Source organism: Alligator sinensis, unplaced genomic scaffold (genome assembly GCF_000455745.1).
Source record: "Alligator sinensis unplaced genomic scaffold, ASM45574v1 scaffold637_1, whole genome shotgun sequence".
In the NCBI taxonomy this organism is placed as follows: Eukaryota; Metazoa; Chordata; order Crocodylia; family Alligatoridae; genus Alligator; species Alligator sinensis.
In genome coordinates, this window is record NW_005842368.1 from 910,349 (window position 1) to 935,190 (window position 24,842).

The window sequence follows — 24,842 nt, forward strand, 5'->3', positions numbered from 1 at the left end:
TGGGGACAGGAAGGCACAAAGTGTTAGAGCATAAAGCCAGGCTGTGCGTTTCCAGCAGGAGGGAGAGTCTGACCCTGCAAACAGCGTGCTGCATGATGTGTGCTGGTGCAGCTACACATGGGGATGTGTCACCTGCAAAATAGGGGCTGCAGAGGTGAGGGTGTAGAAATATATCCCAGACGGGACTGAGGCCTGTCAGCACCCAAGGCTCCTGCCGTGGCACAAAACCAACCACGTGGAACACACTCCCCCAACCCGAAGACATGGCTCTTGTTCAAAACACCAGCTCCTGCCAAAACGCCACAGGGGAAATTCTTATTGCCTCAGAATGCAGGCAACAACGTCGATACGACGGCCTCTGTCAAACGCTGTTATTCAGTCAGCCGCGGATGAGTTACAGGCTGACGAAGCCTTGTGGGAGTGCAGCTGCCCCTCACCCAGAACAGAACACAAAGCCTTTAAGGCAATTAAGGCGATTGCTGAGGTTGCAGGATTTCACAGAGCTGTCAGGAAGATCAGCCTCCCTCATTTCATGGCTTGAATTAAGCGTCTGTGAAATCTGGCACCGGGAGGTTTTGGCATGAAGTCGAGTGCTCCACCGAACACCTGCAGAACCCGCCGTGCTGGTGTTTTTCACAGAGACGCCAGAGAGGGCTAAAGAAGGCTTTGTCTGGGAGCAGGGGCTCACTGCAGGGGCCACCTCTGTCTCAGAAAGGGCAGGAAGGAGGCAGCGGCGGTCAAGGCACTAGGCTGAAGCTCAGAGGGCTGCTCTCAACTCTCAGCTCAGGTTTCATCCGCAGGAGCATGGGCAGGTCACTGTACCTCAGTTTCCCATCTGTAAAATGGGATAATACTCCCCTGGGTGATGAGGGTTCTGCAAGTGCCTGGACGTTGTGGGTCCGGCTTGTCGGCCTCGATCCAACACAGACCTGAGCAGGTGCTTCATTCTAAGCGTGAGAGTTAGTCCCAGGGGCCGTGTCCACACAAGCAGGGGTGCGCATTTGCAGCAGCACAAATTTGTGCTGCTACTTTGTGCCACTGTTCATGTCCCTGCCCATGCGCTTTGCAGCGGGACACATTGTCCTGCCACTCCATGTGCTGCAGCGGGAGCTGACTGGGGCACAGGATGCCTTGTGCCCCAGCCAGACAGGGAGAGGCACATGGAGACAGGAGCAGGCAGCCTTTGGTTGCCTGCTCCCCTGGCTTTGCACGCTGCAGAGCCCGTGCACTGAGGCACCCTGCGCCTAGGCCAGCCACTCCCCAGCTGGCTGGGGCACAGTGTGGCTCCAGGCAGGGGAGCAGGCAGCCCTGAGCTACCTGCTCCCCCATCTCGAGGCACACTGCGCTGGGGAGAGGAAGAGCAGGCAGCCCCGGGTTACCTGCTCCCCTGTCTCCACATTTGCCCCTGTGCACGCCACTTTGCTGTGCTTTGCGCCGCCTTTTTCTTCATGGGTTTTTTTTTGCTACCGGGAAATCCAGGTAGCAAATTTTGCCCTGGCACTGCAAGTCAGCAGCACCGTGCACAGTTTAACAGGTGCAGTTTGTGGCACCACAGAGAGGTCTGCGGCACCACAAACTGCACGTGTCTGCACGTCTGGGTCGGGCCTTGGGGTTCAATGAGACAACTCACACGCTTGAAGTTCAGCACCTGCTTAATCCCTTTCCTGGATCCAGACCTAAAGGAAGAGGCATGATGTCAGTGCAGTCCCGACATATAGAGGGCCTGGTGCATTGCTGAGCTATCTTGGTTTTATGCTGACGTAACTCCACTGGTGTCACTTTGGGGTGAAACTGGAGAAGCAAAGCAGTGAATCAGGTGCACAGACTTTGCAAGCCCACATCCAGAAACAGGAGTCTCAAGTATAAGCAGCAGCAGCGCGTGGGGTGGACTACAGCCACCAGCAAAGCAGGCAGACGGGTCCGGGCACTTCCCAGCAAACACAGTAAGTGCTTGCGGCTCTCACCGTGACAATGGGAGCTCCACACTTGCAGGTGAGGGAGCAATTTGGCCTGTTAATCAGAGGTCCAGGCCTCCCAAGCTGAGCTAACTTAGTGTAAAACACACTGGGGGCTTTTCCTATTTCCCACCATAGTTTCCATGACTTTGGAAGTGCAGCTGCATGGCCTGCTCCGCGTCCATGCCCTCCAGCTTTACTGGAAAGAAAATGTAGGGGCTAAACTTGGACCTGGTCCAGAGGCTGCAGTGCTAGTAACTCCCGTGCCCTCTGAAATGGTTTGCCTCTTTCCTTTAGGTGTTCGACACCCCGGTCTATTCTCACGTGTAGAGACCACCAGCCCCTGGGTCCTTATTCAGCACCCCTTTGCCCACCCTCATTGCCCAGTATGAGGCACTGTGGTTTCATTCCCAGTCCGTGATTTCACCTCATAAATCCCAGCCTTTAACAGCTTCGTGTTCCTTTTCCTTTCCCTTTAGTTGCCTGCAGCATTTATTTAGGGGTTTTTTTGTTCAGCATGTCTACAGCTTTCCTGAAGGATTTATTTTGAAGGTGTGAGTTTTAAGCCTCTTACATGGGCTTGGTTGAAAGGCGAGTCTTTTAATGGCTTTCCCAGCACTACAGCAAACAGATTATTTCTGATATTCAATAGCTCCATGCAGTATTTTGTGTGTTTCATCGGCCTGTGGAAAGCACACCTTTGCCATCCACAGGGCTGGCAGGGTTATAGACTGGAATAGCATGAATAGCTTCATTACTGAAAGCAGGGAAATCGCACAACTCAAGAGCAGATGAAGTGCATTTTTGATCTGGAAAGTGTAAGACAGTCAACCAGTTCCCCACAAAACTACTGGCATGGGGAGAAATCCCCGGCTATAATGACTCATCCCAGCAAGAGACAGAACCTTGTTCCAGCCCTGTCCGTGACACTGGTGTAACCCCACTGCCCTCGCTAGGATGTCTATCGGTGTACATCCCTCTGTCAGTCTTTGTATACTGATAAGGCTGGCAGGGCCTGGTGTGCTGCTGCCTGACTTCACTGATCTCAACAGAGCTACGCAGCGGTAACACGTAAGGCTGGGCTGAAACAGGACCCCAGTTTATGTAATGCATTTTGACTTTGAATGAAGAGCACAGCAACACCTTACATTTCTACAGTGTCTTCACTACATATGATATGTTCATAGGATCATAGGGATGTAAGGCTGGAAGGGACCTCACAAAGTCGTCTCGTCCAGACCCCGGCTTAAGGCAGGATCATCCCTGACTAAACCATCCCATCCAGGTGTTTGTCCAACCTGCTCTTGAAAGTTTCCTTCTCTACAGTACTGCAGCCTAGCCAGTCATTCCCCCATCTGTATTTGTGCATGTAATTATTCTGTCCCAATGAGGACTTTGCACTAGTCCTTGCTAAATCTCATCTGATTGACTGTGGACCATTTCTCCAGTCTATCCAGGTCATTCTGGATCCTAGCCCTGCCCTACAAAGTGTCTGCAGCTCCACCCAACTTGGTGTCATCTGCAAATTTGCTAAGCATGCACTCAAATCCCATCGTCCAAATTCTTAGTGTAGATGGTGAACAATACCAGGCCCAGGACAGACCCCCAGGGAACCCCACTTGATACTTCCTCCCAGCTACAGATTTGTCTCCTTCCCTATCTTTGCTACCAACTGCGCCTACCATCTGGTAGCCCCCCTCAACCTCTGCAGAGTTCCTCCAACAATTGTGGGCTGGTTTTGTTTCAGCTGCAGGTAACTGGCAACTGCGGAAATAGCTTCATGTTTCCCTGAATTGCAACCAGACAAGCGAAGGATGCACATACACACACACAGACACACACACACACAGCTCTAATGCTGCTCAAGACCTCATTGATGTAGCTGGGGAGGATTTCATCCTCACACTGGTGGTAGGGCTGAAATACTTGCACCTTCCGGATTTTGGAGTGCAGGCTGGAGACCTCAGGAGTGTAGGCCATTGTTTCCCCCAAACTTAGACACCATTTCAAGTCAAATGTGCAAGGCCACCTCTCCCCAAAACCTCTGCTTTGATTATCTATGAGGCCACCATTGCACTGATGTAGTAATGGCTCCAAAAACAAAATGAGCGCGTCCCATTGAGGTGAAACTCCTATTATAAGTCCCTAGAGCACGGGGGTTGTACGACAAAGCCTGAAAACCCTTAATGATAGCAACTACCTGGAGCAGGCATACAACAGGGACTAGGAAAATCTTCCCCAAAATAATAACCGCCTCTCAGCCTCAGTGATCTTCCTGCAAAACTCCTTTGTAGGTCAGCTGTCAGGGGCTCTCTGCCTCTCATCACATTTTTCCAAGCTTGAAAAAAAATCCCAGCGCGCACGAAAGAATCTGTCCTTCTTCCAGCAGCTCTTCATTGCCATGTCTACAAAAGCTTATCCCCAGATGCCTTCTGGAAGCCTGACTTTTTTGGATTGCTTTCATTAGGGGATGCCCTACTTTACGGATTGCGAGCACAATGAAACTTCAGCATGAGCTAATACAAGCAGCTTCCTCTTTCATAAGGCAGTTAGTATAGAGTGACATCAGATGACAGTGATGGAGAGCCAGTCACAAATGCAAGAGGAAAGGTGCCAGAGACTTAAAGGAAACCGACTGGATGTTTGTTAAAGAACAAATTGCCAGGAGAGCTGGTCAGAAGGGAAGGGACAGAAAAGCACAGTGAGAGTTTAGCATCCCCAGACAGGTGATTACGATCCTGTTCCCCTGAGGTCAGAGCTTTGCCATGGACCAGGAGCTCTTTCTGTTAAAGTTCAGAGGAAGGCAGGGCTGGATGTAAAGCAAGGAGAGTGACACCTGAGCAACCAGCAGCTGTGAACCACTCCCAAGGGATTCAGTGTTAGAAATGGTCTAATTTGCACGTGTTCTAGCCAGGGTCTTTGAGAAGAAAGCTGCATGCTTACCCAGCACTGCTCAGCACTTGACAAACATTAGCTAATTCTGCCTGGGTATTTATAGCACACTCGCTGCAGTGGAGGGATTAGGTGTCACACTGTGAGGAAGGTATATTCATCCCCATGTTATAGATGAGGAAACTGAGGCACCAAGACCTGGCTGTGGGAACACAGGGCTAGTTGGTCACAGACATGAGGCTAGTGACCAGCAGCCTCCCTCTTCTATCAGCTACACAAAGGGGGGGTCAGATTGGGAGCAGGGCTTTGCCGTGTGCCCCAGGATACCTCTGTGTGCATGCTCTTATCCCACAGCGAGTGGAAGCTAGGCCACGGCGGCTAAGCTGACGTGGTTTGGCCTCCACTTACTCTGGGGTAAGAGTGTGTGCATGGGTAGCTACCGCAGAGCACCACCCTTTCCTCTACCCTTTTCCATAGGTCCATTGCCTCAGACCACTGTACGAGCCCCTAAACAACAGAAACAAGAAACTCCCTGAGGCCACCAGGCCTGGAGCCCTCGATTCATACATGGAAACTCCCGCTGACTCCACGGGGGCTCGTGCCCAGTCACTGCTGTACAGCGCACCAAAGGCCACGGACTTGAGAGCAGTCTCCAGGGGACACATCCCACATCTTGACAGGAGGATGTGCAGGTTTGGAGCGTGCCTGAGGTTGCAGGTGGGCAAGGAGTGTTTGCGCCCTGCCTGCCATTGCCATGGTATAAATAAGGCCCCTCAGGACAACATGGAGGCCACTGTTTAGGGCATGGGGCCATGCCCACCCAAAGCAGTGAGTGCTGTTGTGTGATGCCACCATCCTGGCACACTGGAGACCTCCTGAGCTAGAGGCAGGAGCTTAAGAGTAAGGATCTACAGGTAGAGACCCCATGACACACACACCAACTCATGGGCTATGCCAGCAGCTGCCTTCTGTGCACGGGGAGGCTGGACTGTCTGTGCACACCAGCTGTGCGCTAGCACAATTTCCGTGTCTTGCAGGCAATACGGGATTTGCACTGGAGACATGAGAGGAGAATCAGGCACAGGCTACTTGCACGGGACTTTAAGGGAGGAAAGGTGTTTGCTATACTTTCACCCTCACCAGCCCAGTCAATGCGGTCTCACTGGAGCAGGCGCAGGTCTTTGACTATAGCCAGTTCAAGGAGGGACTGTCATTTCCTGTGTGTTTGTACAGCGCCTAGCACGTGGGGTCCCTGGTCTAGTTAAGGTTATAGAAGGCACTACAGTAATACAAAGAGCAAAGAAATTAAAGCAGCACCACTTTCAATCCAGCTGCACTGCCTGTTAGCTGAAGGTTAGCAGCAGGCCTAGACAGCACTGCTCCTGGAATTGGAAGCAGAGGTTGACAAGGAGAAACATCTCGGCTTTGAGAGTCTCCAGGTGTCAAATTCTGATCAGATTTGTCTGTGCAACGACGTAGATACCCAGCCTTCACTGGGCTCTCTGGACCCAAATGATCCCTGGCCTAGCACCATGGTTAGCAAAGTCAGGGGCCAGTGATACTTGCCAGCGATTTTGCTTTCCGGAGCTTGTAGGATGCTTTCTTTTTCTTCTCGCTTGCCTGCCGGCTCAGGTCTGGGGTGAGTCCTCCGCCCTTCTTTCTCCTGCAAAGTGGAAAGGAGCAGCATCAGCAGTTCATCCCCAACAACTGAGAAGGGAATTCCTGCCTGGCAAACAAAGCTAATGCGAGGGACAGCCGAGACCCCAGGTTGCTGTCTCCCCTCTGCCCCCATCTCCCCCCTGTCCCTTCACACAGCGTTGTCTATGTTCGTGTGAGACCCCTCTTCTGTGCGGCTTCTGCCCCTTGCCGCTGTACTGCTATCCCAGCCACTTCCCAACAGCCTCCTTCGCCCTGTCTGGAGCTCTCGGTTGCTCTGTCCCGTTGCTAGTACTCACTTCTGGAAAGTGTTTTGGAGAGCAAGTCCATTTGACAGATGTAAGATAGAGTCAAGCGGACCTGTTCCATACAGCTCATCTGGTTCAATGCAGATCTGTATGAAACCAATACACATCACCTCTCTGTGAAATGAAAGGCCATTTATCAAACGGCACAAAGTGTTTTGGGAAAGCGGCTCTGCTACCACACACCCTTTTCACGTAGGAGCTACCTGAATGCCACAGGGCCGGTTCTCAGTGACGTACATCTGTGCAAAGCAGGAGCACAATGTCCTGGCAGGGCAGCAGAGTCCGGCCCATAAAACTAAGCTGCTTTCTAGCATGTTTTATGCGAAAGCCGCACCAGACTACACGTGTGCGATCCCCGCTCTGTGTATGAAGCTGAGCCACACACCTGTGTGAAAACTCTTCAGTTGGTTTGAACCTGGCTCCTGCTGCATTAGCTTGAATGGTTCCCGACCAGTGTAAGCGTCATTAGCCTAATCTGGACGTTCACTGATTTCCAAGTGTGCACCCATCTGACTCTGCAGCCATCAGAACACGCTCACATAAGCCAAGGCAAGCTGTGATGCAAATAACACCCTACCTAGCCTGCCTCTCGTACGAGTCATTTCTACAACCAAGTTCATCTTCTGCTTGTGTTTCTATGAATCTTACCAAAGCCAACATAACCAGCTAGACGGACATGACCCTTCTGCACTGCGGAAGATGAATGATTATTGACACAGTCCACTGCAAATGTCTCTGCGCGCTTACAATAAATCCCAGCTGCAATACTGAACCCTGTGGCCATATGGAACCTTACGCTGGCTTCGGGATAAAATTACAGTCAAATATAAATTTCCTGCAAGCTTTCTTGTGGGTTCTTCAGCAAATTTGCTTCAGGCTCCCCAATGCCCCTTTTGTGGACAATATGTGTAACAAATCTAGCAAACAGTTTCACAGGCAGGAATTTTCACAGGAATTGCAAGATTTACAATGGTTTTCTGTTATTTGGTTCAGGTTCTTATACCACATCCATCACCATAGAGTCTACTCTCCTGGATAACATGTCTAGAAAGCATATTTAAATTCAAAATCATAAATATTAATGTCAGAAACCTGACTCTACGAGTGGCAGTCGCCCAAACGGGGAATAGAAACTTGTGTGACCTACCCATCCTGCAAAATTAACACCACCGGATAGATATCAGGTGTTCACATGGATCTGTTCACAGGCCACCTGTAGACCAAGAACAGTTCTCAGGCGTCAGACTATTTCAAATACCAAATTCAGGAAAACCTCACCCTGGCTACAGATGGTTCCCAGCCCTCCAAGAGGCAAACTTCATGTAATACATCCCTCCTTGGGGATGTCTTGCTAAGCTCCCAGCACCACCACATCCTTTCTGTTCCAATGCTTGAGGTAAAGAAGAATCTCTGCTGGTTGTTAACAACGTAGGGCCTATGAAACACAGGCGAGTAGTTCTGATTCCAGCCCACCAGAGCCCATTCATCTGAGATGCATCATTAGAAAATACAATGATCTATGTAGAAATCGGGGCTTGACGCCTGGTCATGCCCAGCGCTTGTGGTAACGATCATTTTGAACGCTCCTCTTCGAAGTGCTCTAGGAATACTAACCCTCAGAACACCTGCTTTCGATGTCCAGCACGTCTTCGGGGCATCCCAATGAGACACGCAAGCATTGGTATCCTCTCCAACAGTTGGGAAACTTCAAGCAGGGAGGGTGAAGGTCTTTCCCAACACGGGAGAGGGAAGAGGACTCAGAGCCAGGAGAAGAACTGGACTTCCTGGCTCCCAGTCTTATACTCAAAACCTATCTGTTTGTCTCACGAATGGTTTAAATGTCACAACCCAAATCAACATGGGGGGTCGGACTCGATGATCTATTGAGGTCCCTTCCGACCCTAACATCTATGAATCTATGGAAAACATTGGTCATAAATGTAAGCATTTGGGGCTGGCGGCAGAAAGATCTGAGAGACAGAGGGTGAGGTGAGGTGTTAGAGGAACACTGAAATGCATTTCCCTTTACACAAAAGCAATCCCTGTTCTGTAAGGAACGTGGCCTGGGATGCTGACAGGACAATTACTGAAAGTAATTATTTTCTTGTTGGTTAAATGCTCCGGCACAATATGCAACTGTTTTTGGAGCCTGCCTGGGTCCATAAATTAAGTGAATTAGTGCTGGCTTCCAGAGGCCGGAGCTAGGAAGGCGGAGTCCATTCCAGCTGGCCTGCCATCGTGAGCAGTAGCAGGGCTCCTTCTCAAAGTACACGGGATGCAGACGTGGCAGGATTTCAACCTGATGCTGGAACCAGGATTCCTTATCCGTGATAAGATGGGAGACAGTGCTTTTGATGTCTTGGCAGCAAGCAGCACAACACCAGATGCCTCCCAGCAGACCTGTGCAAGTGGATGGAGAAGGTTCTCCACAGGCTGCTTTCCCAGGCCCAGGTAGTCCCGGAAATCTCACAGAGTTTGCTGACTCGGTTCCAAATAAAAATGTATCATTTCATCTTTGCTTTGTGCCCCAGAATAGAGAAATCCATCCTCTCTATTACCGATTCTTGTCTGTGCATAAGCAGAAAAGCTACCTGGAAGAGTCAGTCGGAAAGCAAACTATAGAGAGAATATCAAAGAGCGCCCGAGCTGATGATAGATCGCACAGTTAATGTATGGAACGGTATAAATCATGACTATCATTTCACCGAGGGGTTTGGATAACACTTCCAGTCATTTAACTCCTGCCTACCTCTCTTCTCCTCTGTGCTTCTTCCTGCTGTGATCTTATTGTTCTCTTTGTTTCCTTCACTCCCTCCAGCCCTTGGCATTTTCTTCTGCATCAGCCTGAGGTCCCCAAGGCCTCTCCATTATGCACTCAAAGTGCTATTACCTCCGTCTTTCAAACCCACCCCCGCATCCCCTCACCTTTCTAGTGATGCTTTTCAACTACAATGGCAACCTCCCCTCCGTCACACACATTGCTCTGATTTTGTATGTACAGTGTTGTACTGAACTAACCTGTGCCCTTCAGACAGACAGCAAGAAAGACCATCAGAAAGAAGTTTCTTTCTTGGCTAGACTGGGTAATTTGGTATATGAACGTGTGATACATTGACTACCTACTAATGCATTGACTTTATTAGGTTGTGAAAGTGGAGCAGATCAAGACACACAGCTCTCCTCTGTAGTTAATCACTCCAGGTCTGTGTAAAGGTACCCAAATTTGTAGTAACCTCAATGCATGAGATAATTACCCTGTGGAAGGTGTTGTGTGTCCACTCCCCAAGCCCCCAGCATCCCGGGGGAGCCCTTTGCCTACAGCAGACTGGCTCACTTACCACCTAGTGGCCAGCTGATACAGTAAGCAGCCACTTCGGGCACTGACAGACGTGCAGGCCCCTGCCCTAACTCACGGCACTTTACGTAAAGTGCCATGAGTTACAGCAGCCTCTGTGGGAGCTGTTTCCATCTCTCAAGATCTTTCTTCCAACATCTGGAGTCTAAGGAGACCGCTGTGCACTGGGTTTTGTTCCAGTTTGTATGTATTTATTCATTAGTCATAAAGGCAGGAAACATGGTTTTTGTTTTTATATTAAATCTTCAATTCTGCAGAATCTTAAGCAGACACAAGGTCGGAGAGCTCCCACCGACCGTTCCAACCAGAGCGGTTCACCAGCACCTGGGGGCTTGTGGATCACTTCCTTTAGGAGGGCAAATTGGGGGTGGAGTTAGGTGTTTCTCTGATGTGATACTGCTTACAGAGGAATTACACAATGTTCTGCTTCTCTGAACACTGTAGCAATCAAACACCTTGGTCGTGGTGCTGTGCCTCTTCCAGCCAGCCCTCAAACCCAAACACTCTCTTTTCTGGGCTTTTTCTCAGGGCACACTCCTACTACTTGTTCCAGCCATCTCCTTGGCTTTCTGCTGCTTCTCTTGTCATAAGCATGGCTCCACCAAAGCAATCCCCAGCCCTTCTGGGCTTGTATTCAGCCCACAGTAAAACTGGATTCTGGGGTTGTGTGTGGTCTGGTTTGGGGCAGTTGCTTCAGCTCTCTTATTCTCTAAAGGAGCTTAATTATGTCTTATATTCATCCCAAATGGATAGCAGATGTTCCAGCCACTAGCTTCAAGGAGATTTCATCTATTCCCAATGTAGCTGTTGAGCAGCCTGGGCATGTGAGCTCCTTTGTTGTGCACCCCCCTGTCCACCTACGAAACAATATTAACGATAAATGGGAACCAAGAGATGAGAGGTCATGCATGGAAAGGAAGAGATTTCATTCATGAGCTGATTGGGGCAGTGCCTGGCCAGAAGCCCTGCTTTCTGTTTGCTCAGGGGAAAGGAAGGGACAAGTGGCAGTGGCAGCAGTCACTCCCTGGGCTCCAGAGCCACATGAAAGAAAGACAGGGGCTCTGGCACTAAGAGCTCACATGCAGCACAACCAAGTGGGGGTGTGACCACATCTGGATCCACCTCTGGCCATGATACAAGGCCTGAAAGGTGAGGAGTCTGCAGCAAAGGATTCTGAAAACGATCTATTCGTCCAAGGGGATGAACCACCAAAACAGGGCAAGCCACCTCCAGCAGTGCCCGTGTACTGCACAACCAGAGGAGTCATTCCGGGAGAGAGAGGTGGGAGCAATTACTTTCAGCTTAAGTGATATTAAAGGGAGATCCTTGATAAATGAACAAATCTCTGAGAATTCATTTCTCTCCCTGCCATAATCCTGCGTAATTATGGATAAATACCAGATTTGGTAGAACATTAGATACTCAGCAGCACAAGTGGTTACAGGTTCAAGCCCTGCACCAGAAGAGAAGAAAATTTTCACTGTGCTTGTTGTAATGAACAAGTCAGGACACTCTATTTATTTGTGGGCTGCAAACCAAACTGCTGTCCGGCTGGATCTTTAGATTGGAAACCCATCAAAGAAGGGACTTTCTCCTCCCTATTCTTGTGTAGAGTCCAGCACACGAGGGTCTTGACCCTAATAGTGAAGTTCCCCGAGTATAAATATTTGGCATCAGTAATAGAAATAATAATGCCCATTTTTAAGGACAAGTATCTCGAATAAACCAATTTAATAAAGTCTCTGGTCAGTCCTGCAGAGACAGCTGGGGCCGGCATTTTGAAACAAGCTGAAGAAAGAGGGTAAGGCTGAATGCAGCAAGGGCTTTGAAGCAAGGGGACGTGGATTAAAAACAATGATTCATAAAAGGTTTGGCATGGAGAGGGGGGATTTCTGCAATGCACAGGACAAGCTGTGCGTCTGGCATGCACACCTGTGATCAAAGGATCCCTTATGAGTAAATTACCCCTGAGCCCAGAGAGATAGTAGGTGAGGGTGGGGAGCTCGCACTGGTGCCAGTGCAGGGTCAATGAACCACTTAAGTCTCACTTTAAGCCCTACTGGGAGAGTGTCACTGGGACTTAATTGGCTCCCAGGCCTCTTCTGGGGCCCCTGTGGATGAGGAAATTTTACCCTTGCCTGGCTTGGGGGGAGAGGGGGCAGGCATGGAGAAGGGGAGGTTCAATGCACCCTTGAGACTCTTCTCATAGAAACCACCAGCAAAGATTGACAGTGGGTCCATCCAGTCCATTATTCTTTCTCCAATAAAGGTCAAGGCCAGATGTGTCACAGGGAAGCACAAAACCTTCCCTAATGCCCCTCCCCGTGCAATATTATGCTATGGAAGAAAATGGCTTGCTGACCCCATGCGGTGACCAGGTAGCGCCTGAAGCCTGGGGATGGGTGGGCTGCGTAACTCTACCCAGGGCAGTGTAACCACAGATGCTAGTCAGGTTTTTTTCATGCTTGGATCCAGGTTTCTTGGGGTGGATAGACACCGAGTCACAGCCCTATATGCCTTTTTCTCCTTTCACAGGGAATTGGAACAAGCCCCTGGTACCTTGCTGCATGATTCAGAAATGCCCAGCCCAGCAGCCTCCCTCCAGCTCGCGTTTCAACACGGCACGAAAGGCAAAGAGAAAGAAAGTGAGTGCCTTACGCCAGTCTTGCCTGCTCGATCGGGTCGTAGTTGTCCAGGTAGTTGAATCGGATGGTGTCGGTTGGGTGTTTGTCAGATGAGCGCCATGGGGGCAGCTCTTTCTTATCCTTGTCCATCCTCTTCCCCAGCAGCGAGGCGGACTGGAGAACTGCTGCCAGGGACAGTTTCACCTCTGGGCCCTCTCTTGCTATTGGCTGGACATCGATGACCACAAATTCATCTTTCGGAGGGGTCTGGTGGGAGAGACGGATAGGGAAAAATAAACCTCAGCACACAGTTACTGCCCCATGCTATTGGGCCTTGCTTATGATTAATTTAGAGTAAAGCAGGAGCTTTCAGGCTGCTACAGATGTGCTCGTTCACGTTCTAATTAAAACACTCCAGCATCGCATCGTCATCATGTGCATTAAGCCAGGATCTGGCTCAGTGGGCTGGATCAAGGCAAGTGAGAGAGGACTGTGGCCTGCAGTGCACAGGGGGATCTGAAGAGAAACTCATCACCGGCTGCTTTGCCCTCATGGGTGAGCTGGAGGGTGGGGAAGAGGTGTCAAGAGAGAAGTGTGATATCAGGAGAGACGGGCAGTAGTGAGACCAGTCCGGGGTCCCATAAGGCACGGGGAGGGGCAGTGACAGAGGGCTGAGCTCTGCACACCTGTGGACTTTCTTTGAGAGGAAAGCTGGAGACCCAGAGGTCTGCTCCCCGTCCACCAGACTTCCACTTCCTCTCTCCAAACACAAGCGCACACTCCTACCTGTTAGGGCTTTTGGGCCCTACGCACAGGTCCCTCCTGCATTAAGTCCTCTAACGAGGACTAGAGGGCTTCTCAAATAAAACAGCCCTGGGGCATGTAGCCCAGCTCCTTTGGGGAGGAATTCCAAGTCCTTGGAGATTGTGTGAAAAGCCTGCTCTGCTCCCAGTGCTCTTCATGCAGTTTCTTCCAATGGCTATTTAATACAAAATGCTGAAGCAGTGTTAGGAACCAGGACTCGCTCCTTCCTTGCCAGGCCTGTGTTCACCCCCAGCCGTGTAGGGTCAGAGCCTCTCGTTTGTTCTCTTTCTGCCCCTGTGGCTCCTTCCTTCAGGGATGCCCAGTGGCCTAGACTCAGCAGGAGGGTGCTGGTGGTTAGGGCACTCGCATGTTGTACAGGAGGGCAGAGTTCAGCTCCCTTCAAGGGAAAAGAGGCCTAGAACTGGGTCTCCCATGTTCCGGGTTGTAACCACTGAGCTCCTGAGTAAAAATGCAGATGCTACCACCGTCGTGCAAGTCACAGCATCAAATGATTGCTAGTTCCATTTGCTGATGAACCACAGCAACAGTCACCACCTAGCCTCAGTGGAAGTAGACAGTGAACTGCTTCTGAGCATAGTCAGTAGGGCAGACTTAGTCACAGGGGAAAAAACTGGGAGGCATAAGAAATGTAGATGCCTTAGCATGGTTCGGGCTGTGACTCAAGGCAAGGCAGACTCATTTTGTGACAGTGACACCTCAAACTGCGCAAGTGCCACCTAGACACGTTCATGGCAAAGGAAAATTCAGCCCCAGTTGTCTCCAGCGTGACACACGTACCTTGGGCCGTGTAATGTTAAGCTCCTTCACCATCTCGATGTAGTGTTTCTTCCAGATTCCCTGCTCAAACGGGGTTGGAGAGAAGTTGATGTACCAGCCGAAACGCAGGCACTTCAGCATCCAGAGCTGATCCAGCTCCGTCAAATACTTCCAGTACCAGCTCACCTGGAGAAGCCATGCAAACCAGTTACAAAGAGACCCTCCTCCCTGTGATCCTAAAAGACATTTACCATAAGCAAGGACAGCAACATGTTGGAGATGTGTTCACTGTGCATAAAGTTTTCTCCTATGCAGAAGGCAGACAAGGTTCTTTGGGTGAATCTGATATCTTTTTATTAGACCAACTTAAATAGTTGGAAAAAAATTTTAAGCAAGCTTTCGGGTTCAAAGGGTTTAGACCAACACGGCTACAACCTACACCCCTCCTATGCAGAAAGCCCTTTAGTTCCTCATCAGCCCTATAGCAAGGGTATGGGTAGCATGTATCTGATGCATGCGTGTTGCCCTGGTCCTCCGCACAAGGATCAGCTTCACGTTATTTTAAGGATTGCTGCCTAGGATTGGCCTAAGCCAGCATCCCTGCCTGGCTGGCCTACGACAACATCCCTGCATCACTACCCAATGACCATATCTCAGCATCAGCAATTCCTTTGTTATTTCTGCTATTTACCAAACAGAAGTAAAAAGCTCCGGTCCAAACAGCCGGTTCTGAAGGTTCTCCATGTTCGCAGTCTTCAGGTCTACCTCACTATATGTTAAGTCAGACAGCACTTCTCCAAGCCTACAGCTGAAGGCAACCTTTCTTCACTTTTCCATCTTAATAGATGGCGTGTATCTAGTGATGCCACAGGGACATATCTATCTGGTGTCCCTGGCATGTCCTGGCAGGGATACCTCCAGCAGGCCCTGTCCTCCTGCTCCCATCCACATGCCTCCTACGCAGAAATGCGACAGCGAGGCTGCTCCAGGGTTGTCCACAGCACCTGCTCTCAGATGCAGTGTGGACCAAAATCTCAAGAGCAGCCCCCTGGGTTGGTCCTGGAGTGGCCTCCCCACCTTGGTTTGGAACATGCTGGGGGGAGTAGGTAGGCATGGACACCCTGCAGAGGTGACGTAGATAAACCCAGACTGCTTTCTGAGGCACTCATTTCTAGAACTTCCTGACTACGAATAGACAACATAGTCGCAACGAGCTGTGGCACCAGTCACCTTATTCAGAAATCTTTTCTTGACCATCTCTGTTCCCCCCAAGCTCAGCATGCACCACAACATAGGCATTGCAAGGGATCCATCCTTTTTAGAAGTATTTGATACAGCACCTTTTTAACTATCACCCTTAGGCCAAGACATTCAAAAGTATCCGGTGACTTCAGGAACCTGACTTGAGATACCTTGAAAGGGTATGACGTCCAGAAAGCGCCAGGCCCTGGGCTGCAGATAATCAGGCCTGTTAATGGTTGGGCACCTGAAAGCCATGGTGACAAGAATCACCAGTTACTTTTGCAGATTTTGGCCGTGATACTTAACGCTGCCTTAAACTGGGATCTTGGGATGTCTGAGATGGAGCCAAAGAGGACAGGTGCAGAGTGGGTGTGAGAGGACAGGGCTTGTTTCTTGGTAGTGGTCCATGCTATTCATAGATTCATAGATGTTAGGGTCGGAAGGGACCTCAATAGATCATTGAGTGTCTCAGGGCCTTCATAAATAAATGACCTTCAGCCACAAACGTGGGAAAGTGGTCAGACTGGCCGGCACAGAATTTATTGGGAAGTACAACTATTGCTACATTGGCATGAGCAGATTCCACAGAAAGTAACTTTAAATTCACGTATGCAGTTTCAATGCTTTCACATCTCTCACGTCCCAGGCTTGGCAGACAGGTGTGGTATGGACATGGTGCCAAATGATATGAGTATCACCAAACCATTTCTTCCCTGCTGGCACTTGCATGGAGTCTCTTGCACTGTTGCAAAGGGCCCTGGCACAACTGTACTGTAAAGTTCAGGGGTTTCCTTATGGTTCTTCTTGTACCTCACCTGACTGTCACTTTTACCGCACTGCAGGTTTGTGCTGCCTTTTACCTGCGCACATCGGCAGAGGCTCCGGGGGTCCAGGAAAGAGAAGACGTACAAAGACAGTGTTCTGGGCAGCTGAGTGGTGAAGTCCAGGGCCTCGACGGGCACCCGCTCCTGCAGCTGCTTCACACAGAATTTCTGCTGCGCCAGGGAGCAGCGCTGGAACAGGTCCACCAGGATCCTCCGCCGCTGGTTGTCTGTCCACTTGTCAAACTGAAAGAAGGAGTTTCAGGTTGTGCAAAGGAAGGGGGTAAGGCCTCAGGCAGGGTAAGGGAGCTTTTGCTTCTGGTGACCCACTCCCAGGCAAAGCAGGTGGAAATCACAGGCAAACAGAAAGGTTGGATGAGAAGAAACTGCAGAACCCTGCAGCACATGAGACAAAACCTTCACAGATATGAAATGGGCCCAATCCTGGGCTCTTTACTCTCACGAGTGGTCCGAAGTGTTACCTTCAACAGGACTACTCCTGGAACTAAAGACATTTGATACATAGGTGATTGTAGGACAGCAGCCTGAGTGAGAATGATGTTTCCTATACATCCCCGGTAACTATATAGCCCCAATTACCAGTGCCCAAGTGCCCTGTGGGCCTTAGCGTGGCTATTCACACAACTGCCCTGAGCACTAGGGAAATATTATTATCGCCATCATTTTCCAAGGGGACTGAGCCAAAGAAAGGAACTCACACATCAAATCTGTGGCAGAACACAAACTCAACCTGCATCCCCAGCCAACCACAACCAACCTCTTCTCAGCCTTTCCAGCACAATGTGTGTGAAGAGGGTTAAAGTACTCTGGTCTCATCTGTATGAGGAAGGGTGTATTTACACAGTCAAATGATCCTGTATTTCTGGATATAGGGGCCATGATTATACTCTATGTCAACAGCTCTGGGCAAGGGATGTGCACACAGAGTGATGCAGCAATAGCAATAAAAGACATTTTGTGTGTGCAGGCAGTAAAACCTGGAAGGGAACAGGAGCCTCCAGGGATCACCAGTGGGCTTTGCACTCTGTATGCATGTACGACTACTACCCTCTAGGAGGACAGAGCTAAGACTAGGAAAAACACTGGGGGTGCCTATACACGAGCAGCAAGGCTGCTCTGATGCGCTGTAATTAACTGAGTCTGCCGGAGCGTGATCATGACCATGCTCCAGCAGACTCCAGGGTCTCATGTATCAGCGTCCCTGCTGCCATTTTTAAGTGCAGGGACGCTGATACACAAGATGCTCTGGGTGCTTTAATTGGAGGAGCTCTTGGAGCCGCTGTAATTAAAGCACCCCACCCCGAAGCACGTGCATAAACACCCAGGGAGACCATTCTGCCTGCAGTTGGCAGCAGTGGCTGTCCCCTCCAGAGCCAGTGCTCACTTGAAATACAACAATTCAAGACAGCAGCTTGAGCTGAAATCCCACTTGCCTCCTTCTGAATTGATCACCACAACCCCATTCCTAGCTGCAGGCAAAGGCCTGCTAGCTGTATTGCATTCAATGGAAGCGAACCCTCCTAGCTCTTCTGTGCTGCTCTTGGAGTGCTGTTTTCCCTTATTTATTTCTTCTAAGTGTATTAACTAGGCCCCATAATCCAACCGTGCACAGCTGCTCTCAGCACGCCCCCTACCCATCGTTGACAGCATCTTCTTTATGGAGAAAATCCTTGTGCATTTAGATAACTCCCATGGAGTCTAAAGGTACCAGACTGGAATGGGCTGTGGGGGGTTTTGCCTTCCTCTGTAGCCAGGGCCATGGCCTCTTCCTTGGAGCCGTACCACAGGGTACCTCCAAGAAAATAAAACAGATTTATTCCCTTTTTTGTTTCTTTGTGATGGCGAAAGAAAGCCTGGACCTATCGCAGTTAGTAGTTTTTCCTGCTGGTTTTTCCCAGTAAAAGTTCAAATCTCATCTACCCAGCTTTCCCTGGTGATATTTTTTATTGGACCAACTATGCAGCTAGACAAGCTTTTCAACGCAAGACATTCTTCTTCAGGTTGATTATTAATGACATTTATTTAATTCAAGTACCTAAGAATCAGTTGGTAGGAAGCATTTCTTTGTTAACGATTAAATAAATCTACTACTCCCAAACACATCTCAAAGATGTTGAAAAACATGTCCAGCAAAACCATGAAAGAACTGGCATTCCTGAACTTAGTAGCCTTAGGTAAAAACAAAAAAACAAGGAGCACCTTCCAAATGTTAAAGTTTTTTTTATTCATTAGGAAAAAGCAAGGCAAGGAACAAACCCGTTTCCCTCTTTTGTATGTCACTGTTATCATTAGCAGGAGATTGCCAGAGTACTAAGGAAAAATTAAGAAAGACTTCAAAGTCTGGCCCTATAAAAACACACCTCTGAGATGACGAAACCATCAATAATTGGCAATTTACCAAAGGTAAATCTCTGTCCAACACAAGTAACAGAGATAAGGTGGCTAGCTTATTGTCTTCCTCACCAGCAGCTAGGCTGAAGTAACTGAAACAATCCTTTAATAGATGAGCATATTTGCTCTTAACCCTTCACATGTGTCGTGTTTGGAATAGAGCTAAACTGCATTATCCCTGGAGTCACTTCGCTGATGGGTGCCCCAGAGATGCATATTCCATCAAAATCAATGCAGTGCGCTCAGCAGCACAGGGAGAGGGCAGCGTCTTTTCCAAGGGGTATATCCAGCAGCCAAACAGTTAAGCATATTTAATGCGTCTCTTCTTTCACTATTAGCAAGCACAGCCCTACCTCTCTCTATGGAGCCTCCCCTTATATTTGATCACATTAATCCGACTAGTTTAACTAGTTATTCCTTGCGAGATGCCACGCCGTGTCTGTAACTGCTGCTAACGTCAGTTTTCCCCTTTTCTGTGTCTTTCTCTGAGCTCTGCAAAGGGCAGTGACATGAAGCTACACTGGACACTGCCTAGTAAATGTACAGCCTCAGTGGACATGTTGCCAGGGGCCAGGAGTGAATGAACCCCTGACCTTTACCACCAAGGAGCAAGGGATCGCTTCAGCTGAAAGGGACCTCCTTTCCCTAGGTGGAGTCACTGATCCAACCAGGAGGAAGAGACAGCTTCATTAGCACTAAACCAACAACTGACCTGAAGGCTTTTGCTCATAGGTGTTACCATCACATGCACACAAAGTGACCACGCACCCTGTAAACCTAGAACTGGATTCTCTGGTCCACTAAGGCTACTTTGTGCCACAAAACAGTGTACAGTGGTCTTAAAGTACAGGGAGATGGTTGGTACTGAACCCCCCCATGCAACTAGCTCCCAGCTCCTATCCTCCACCTGTCTCCAGTGTGCTTGGAGAGTGGAGAACCACACCCTCAAGATTTGAAAGATTTGGATTTTAATAGCACCCTGGGCCTCATTTGGGAAAGCAGAGCGATCTCTCCATTAAGGAGAATTCACTTTCCTGGCTATTCATATTGCTATGTAGATGGAAAGGCACATCACTCTGGAGAGGGAGGGGATGACAGATTTCACAGCCTGGTGAAGATGAGGAGCAGGGTGGCATTCACAAGAACATGCTATCATTGCCCTGCCCGTGGTGCCTACTGCCAGCTTAATTTAGACACAACCTTAAGGCTTTGTGTAAAATATCCTCTGCCTACTGCAGAGTTTGCTGTTTCCATGTGCCTGAAGCTAAAGAAAATGGAAGGAGGGAGAGGGATCATTTTAGCTTTGCTCTCTGAGAGCCTGGACAGGTGACACTTTTCCACCACAGTAACCAGCATCACACCAGTATAAAGAAGAAGTGGACAGATAACACACTGGGACAACTTCACCCAAGGTAGTGGAGAACTGACCCTGAAAGAACCAGGGGTAAAACTCACCTGGTGTAAGTTACACCTGTTGAGGTGTATCCATCCTAGGTGGCCATCTGTGCAGGGGGCTGCAGTAGATGCCTCAAATTCCCTTCCAACCTTATTGTAGGTGCATGATAGAACGATAGTATCTGCTCCCCTACTGTCCCGTGCTGAACTACAGTAATAGCCAGTGGGTGCATCTACACGTGAGCTTTAATGCACATTAGTTTCAGTTTCATAGTAGGTAGGGTCGGAAGGGACCTGAGCAGATCATCAAGTCCGACCCCCTGCAATGGGCAGGAAAGAATGCTGGAGTCAAATGACCCCAGCAAGGTGTTGCTGAGGTCAAACGACCCTGGCAAGGTGTCTAGCTAGCCTCCTTTTGAAGACCCCCAGGGTAGGAGACAGCACCACTTCCCTTGGAAGTTGGTTCCAGCCCCTAGGCGCCCTGACTGTGAAGTAGCGCTTCCTGATGTCTAGCTTGAATCTACTCTTGGTCAACTTATGGCCGTTATTCCTTGTTACTCCCAGTAGTGCTCGGGTGAACAGGGATTCTCCCATGGTCTGTTGGTCCCCCTTTGCCAGTTTGTAGACAGCCATCAGGTGCCCTCTCACTCTTCTCTTGTGGAGGCTGAACAGGGTCAGGTCCCGTAGCCTCTCCCTGTAGGGCCTGCCCTGCTGCCCCCTGACCATGCGGGTGGCCTCCTCTGGACCCTCTCCATGCTGGCCACATCCCTCCTGAAGTGCAGTGCCCAGAACTGGACGCAGTACTCCAGCTGCGGCCTGACCCGTGTCGCATAGAGGGGGAGGATCACCTCCTTGGACCTGCTCGTGATGCATCTGTGGATGCACGACAAGGGGTGGTTAGCCTTCCTGACCGCGTCCCCACACTGTCGGCCCATGTTCATCTTGGAATCACTAATGACTCCAAGATCCTTTTCTGCCTCTGCACTGACGAGAAGGGAGTTCCCCAGCCTATAGGTCTGCTGCTGGTTCTTCCTCCCCAGGTGCAGCACCTTGCACTTGTCAGTATTGAATCCCATCCTGTTCTCATCCGCCCACCCCTGGAACCTGTCCAGATCTAGTTGTAGCCTGTCCCTCTCCTCCAGCGTGCCCACTTCCCCCCACATCTTAGTGTCATCTGTGAGTTTGAACAGGGTGCTTTTCACCCCCTCGTCCAAGTCGCTGATGAAGATGTTGAACAGTGCAGGTCCGAGGACCGAGCCCTGGGGAACCCCACTGCCCACATCCCTCCAGGTCGAAAAAGACCCGTCCACCACCACTCTCTGGGTGCGGCCCTCCAGTCAGTTAGTGACCCATCTGACTGTGTAGGCATCGATGCCACAGTCACCTAATTTCTTAATGAGAATGGGGTGAGAGACAGTGTCTAGCCTATTTTAATGTGCATTAAGGCATCACTAAGGGCATTTTTACAATCAAGCATCTGGCTCTGTGATGCTTGCAGTCGTATAAGTGGCAAAATGCGCGTCAGCCCTGAGAAAATGGCGGTGTGCAGATCAGACTCAATCAAGTCTGTTATAAAGTAGAGGATCTCCGGTGCATCACGAGACAAAAAAGTATGTGTATAAATGCCCTAAAAAAACTCTGCTCTTTAGTTAATGCTTATTAAGACAGGTTAATGCACATGTTCCTAGTACCTCACTAGCAGCCACTTGTGGCTCCTGCTCATCTTCTCACCTTGCAGCACATTCTTTGCTGTCAGTGCCCACAGAGCCCAGCAGCTGTGCAGGGCCTGTCTCCTGTACTAGTGAATGACTGCAATGAGCTGAGACACAAGTTGTTCACCTGCGACAGACCAGCTCATTCACAAAAGATGTCAACACTTGTGACCTTTCCAACTTGCAGAATTCACAGCGCTATACCGATGGGCTCGTTGGGCAAACACAAGCTATCACAACAGAGTGGATAGAAGCATCCTCATCATCGGTGTGTTTCTATTTGATTTGGGTATCGCATGTGGCCATGTACCTGATGCCTATTTGCCTAGCTGCATTTTCAAAGTGCCTGATGGTGCTTAGCCATGCCCCTTGCAGTGGGGCTTGGCTGGCACATGCTGCTTATCTTGCTCACGCTGACATAAGCTCCCGTCTCACATCTTTCTCCTCTCTCTCTTCAGATGGGGCATGTTACAGGCGCTCTCCCCGAACGCTTCTACTCACTGAGTCTGGCCCTGAGGAGAAAGGAAGGGCAGGTCAGTAGCTAGGCTGCGAATCTGGGATTTGTGCCCGTGGGTTCAATGCATTCCTCTACAACGGACATCCTGTATGAGCCTCGTTTTATCACTTAGAGCAGGTATAAGTCAGGTGGTATTAGGGAGAGATACATAAAATCCCTGACTAGCCATTTAGGCACCTGAAAGGCCGTGGGCACCCACCTTTTCATCAGTGAGGTGCCTTACATACCTTGTAGGCATGCCTAGATCCACTGCCATCTTGGCTGAGCTGAGCCTCTTGGCATCTATTTCCTGACCAAGCTCCTCTGAATTCACAAACCAGGCATCCCCCACTGCGAACCCAGGAGTCCTGGTGAGCTCATTCCTGGGCTATGGAGTCACACGCATATGCACACACATGTACACACGCATGTGTGTGCACACCATGCCTCCACACCCCCTTTCCGGTACAGACACACACGTGCATGCACACACAGCCCCGACCCTGTGGCTCCCAGGAGCCTGATGGTGGAGCAGCAGTGCAGGATAGTGCAGAGGCCCATGGCTGAGCTCCAACCCCCACATGCAGAGGCTGAGCCCTGCTGCGAGCAGCCCGTGAGCAGTGCCCCCAGGCTCCACCAGCCTGTGTTGCGTGACCACACAGAGCCTCCCCACCACCCTCTGGCAGCTGCCCAGGGCTGTGTTGTGCAGCCTGGTCCTCGATAGTGGCTTCAGCAGCAGGGAGAGGTGGTGTGTGCCCTCAGTGCATGCTGGCGGCGCCCATGAAGCACCACTCGGGTTGCTCACAGCCACATCTAGCTTCTGAACACAGAGGATGGGGCTCAACTGCAGGCCTCAGTGGTGTCCCACCCTGCACCGCTCCGCCATCCTGGGTTGCTCCGTGCAGGTGCCCAGACCCCAGCCCTTTCAGCCTGCCCTGCCCTGGCCAATCTCTGCCCCAGGCAGGAGCAGCAGTGCTCGTCCCACCCCATCCCACCGCCTCCAGCCTGCTCAGGAGGAGCTGGGCCAGGCACGTGTGAGTAGGGTGGCACCAAACGTTTACTTCAATTCTCACCAACCAGTTGGGACGTGAGGATGGCCTATGAAATCCGGGACTGCTCCAGCCAAACTGGAACATATGGTCACCCTATTTCTACACCACAGCCCAAGTTGAATAGAAGAGTGGGAAATGCCTCCACCTTTGCCAAACACAAAGCCAGGTGGTTAGGGAAAACTTCTCTTTGTCTTCCAGGCAAAAGAAGGGAGGTATCTCACCTATCTGTAATTCAGTAAAGCCTGTTAAATGGCACTATGGTGGAAATTATGGGAGGTACCAAAGAAGACAGAGACTAGTAAAGGCATTGTAAGGCAGGGAAGGAACTGGGTAAATAGGGAGGGAGAGAGGTCATTAGTGGAATTCCTCAAAGATATGTTTGGGACTAATACTGCTTAATATTTTCATCGATAACCTTGGCACAGAGTGGGAGCGCAGTGATGAAAATTGCAACATAAAGTTAAGTGCAAAGGAGGATCAGAATATCATAAGAGAAAGAACTGGATCAACACGAGGACCTGAGCAACAGAAACGGGAGGACACTGAACAGTGCCAAGTACAAGGGTAATAATAAGAACTTCTGCTATACGCTGGGAGCTCACCGGTTGGAAATGAATGAGGGAAAGCATGGCCTGAGTATACCCTTGGGCAGCAGAGGACTGTGTGCTGCCAATGTGAGGTAGCTAAGTTGCTAGGGGGTGTTACGCACGTGGGGGCGGGGGGAAATCACTTAAACTAAAGGACAGTGTTGAACAAGAACAAATGAGTATCAACTCGCTTTGAATACATTTTGGCTGGAAATTAAAAGAAGGTTCCTGACCATGGGCAGTGAGGTTCTGGGACAGTCCCCAGTAGGAACAGTGGAGGTAAAAGCTAATTACTTTTAAAATGTAACTCATTAAGTTTATTATGGGGTATGTAAAATAGCAGGGATCTGAACTCAGTCACCTGGGATGTCCCTTCTACACCCATGTTCCTAAAGACATTAAGTAGATCATCGGAATAATTTATTTCCAGCATATCAGTATATATAGTAGGCGGTATACAATTGCAGGATATAAATACTGAATGCATCTAATAAAATAGATCAGATTTCCTGATATCTGTCTAAGTTGCTAGGGGGTGTTAGCAACTTGTCTGCCAGATACCTTCTCAACACTTTTTCTACAGACTTTTCTTCGGGCTTCCAACCCCATTTTTACTTTTAAAAAACAGACCAGATTACTCAAGCTCATGATTTCTTTGGAACTATGCCAGGAAAAAATCTGTCCCTTTACGTTCCCATCAGAGGTTCAGTAGTCCAGCCCTTGTGTTTCTCACCCTTCCATCCAGAAAACTAGT

General features: G+C 49.8%; 1 protein-coding gene and 1 long non-coding RNA gene across 4 annotated transcripts in view; one reads left to right on the forward strand and one right to left on the reverse strand.

Annotated features, from left to right (window-relative positions):
- LOC112551179 overlaps positions 1-16,546 on the forward strand; it is a 28,366-nt gene extending 11,820 nt beyond the window's left edge. The window contains exons 2-3 of one of the 2 annotated variants that reach the window (XR_003095386.1): positions 12,702-12,811; positions 16,456-16,546. This is a non-coding gene — a long non-coding RNA (uncharacterized LOC112551179). Of the gene's footprint in view, positions 1-12,701; positions 12,812-12,952; positions 13,092-16,455 lie in introns of those variants that run through there. The other variant, XR_003095385.1, reaches the window with a different exon arrangement.
- FBXO16 (F-box protein 16) overlaps positions 1-24,842 on the reverse strand; it is a 42,520-nt gene that overhangs the window by 7,087 nt on the left and 10,591 nt on the right. For both annotated transcript variants that reach the window (XM_025210714.1, XM_025210713.1), the window contains exons 3-6: positions 16,474-16,680; positions 14,393-14,557; positions 12,825-13,057; positions 6,414-6,510 (exon numbers count right to left, since the gene is read on the reverse strand). In XM_025210714.1, coding sequence (XP_025066499.1) covers positions 6,414-6,510; positions 12,825-13,057; positions 14,393-14,557; positions 16,474-16,680 — 702 coding nt within the window. The remainder of the gene's footprint in view (positions 1-6,413; positions 6,511-12,824; positions 13,058-14,392; positions 14,558-16,473; positions 16,681-24,842) is intronic.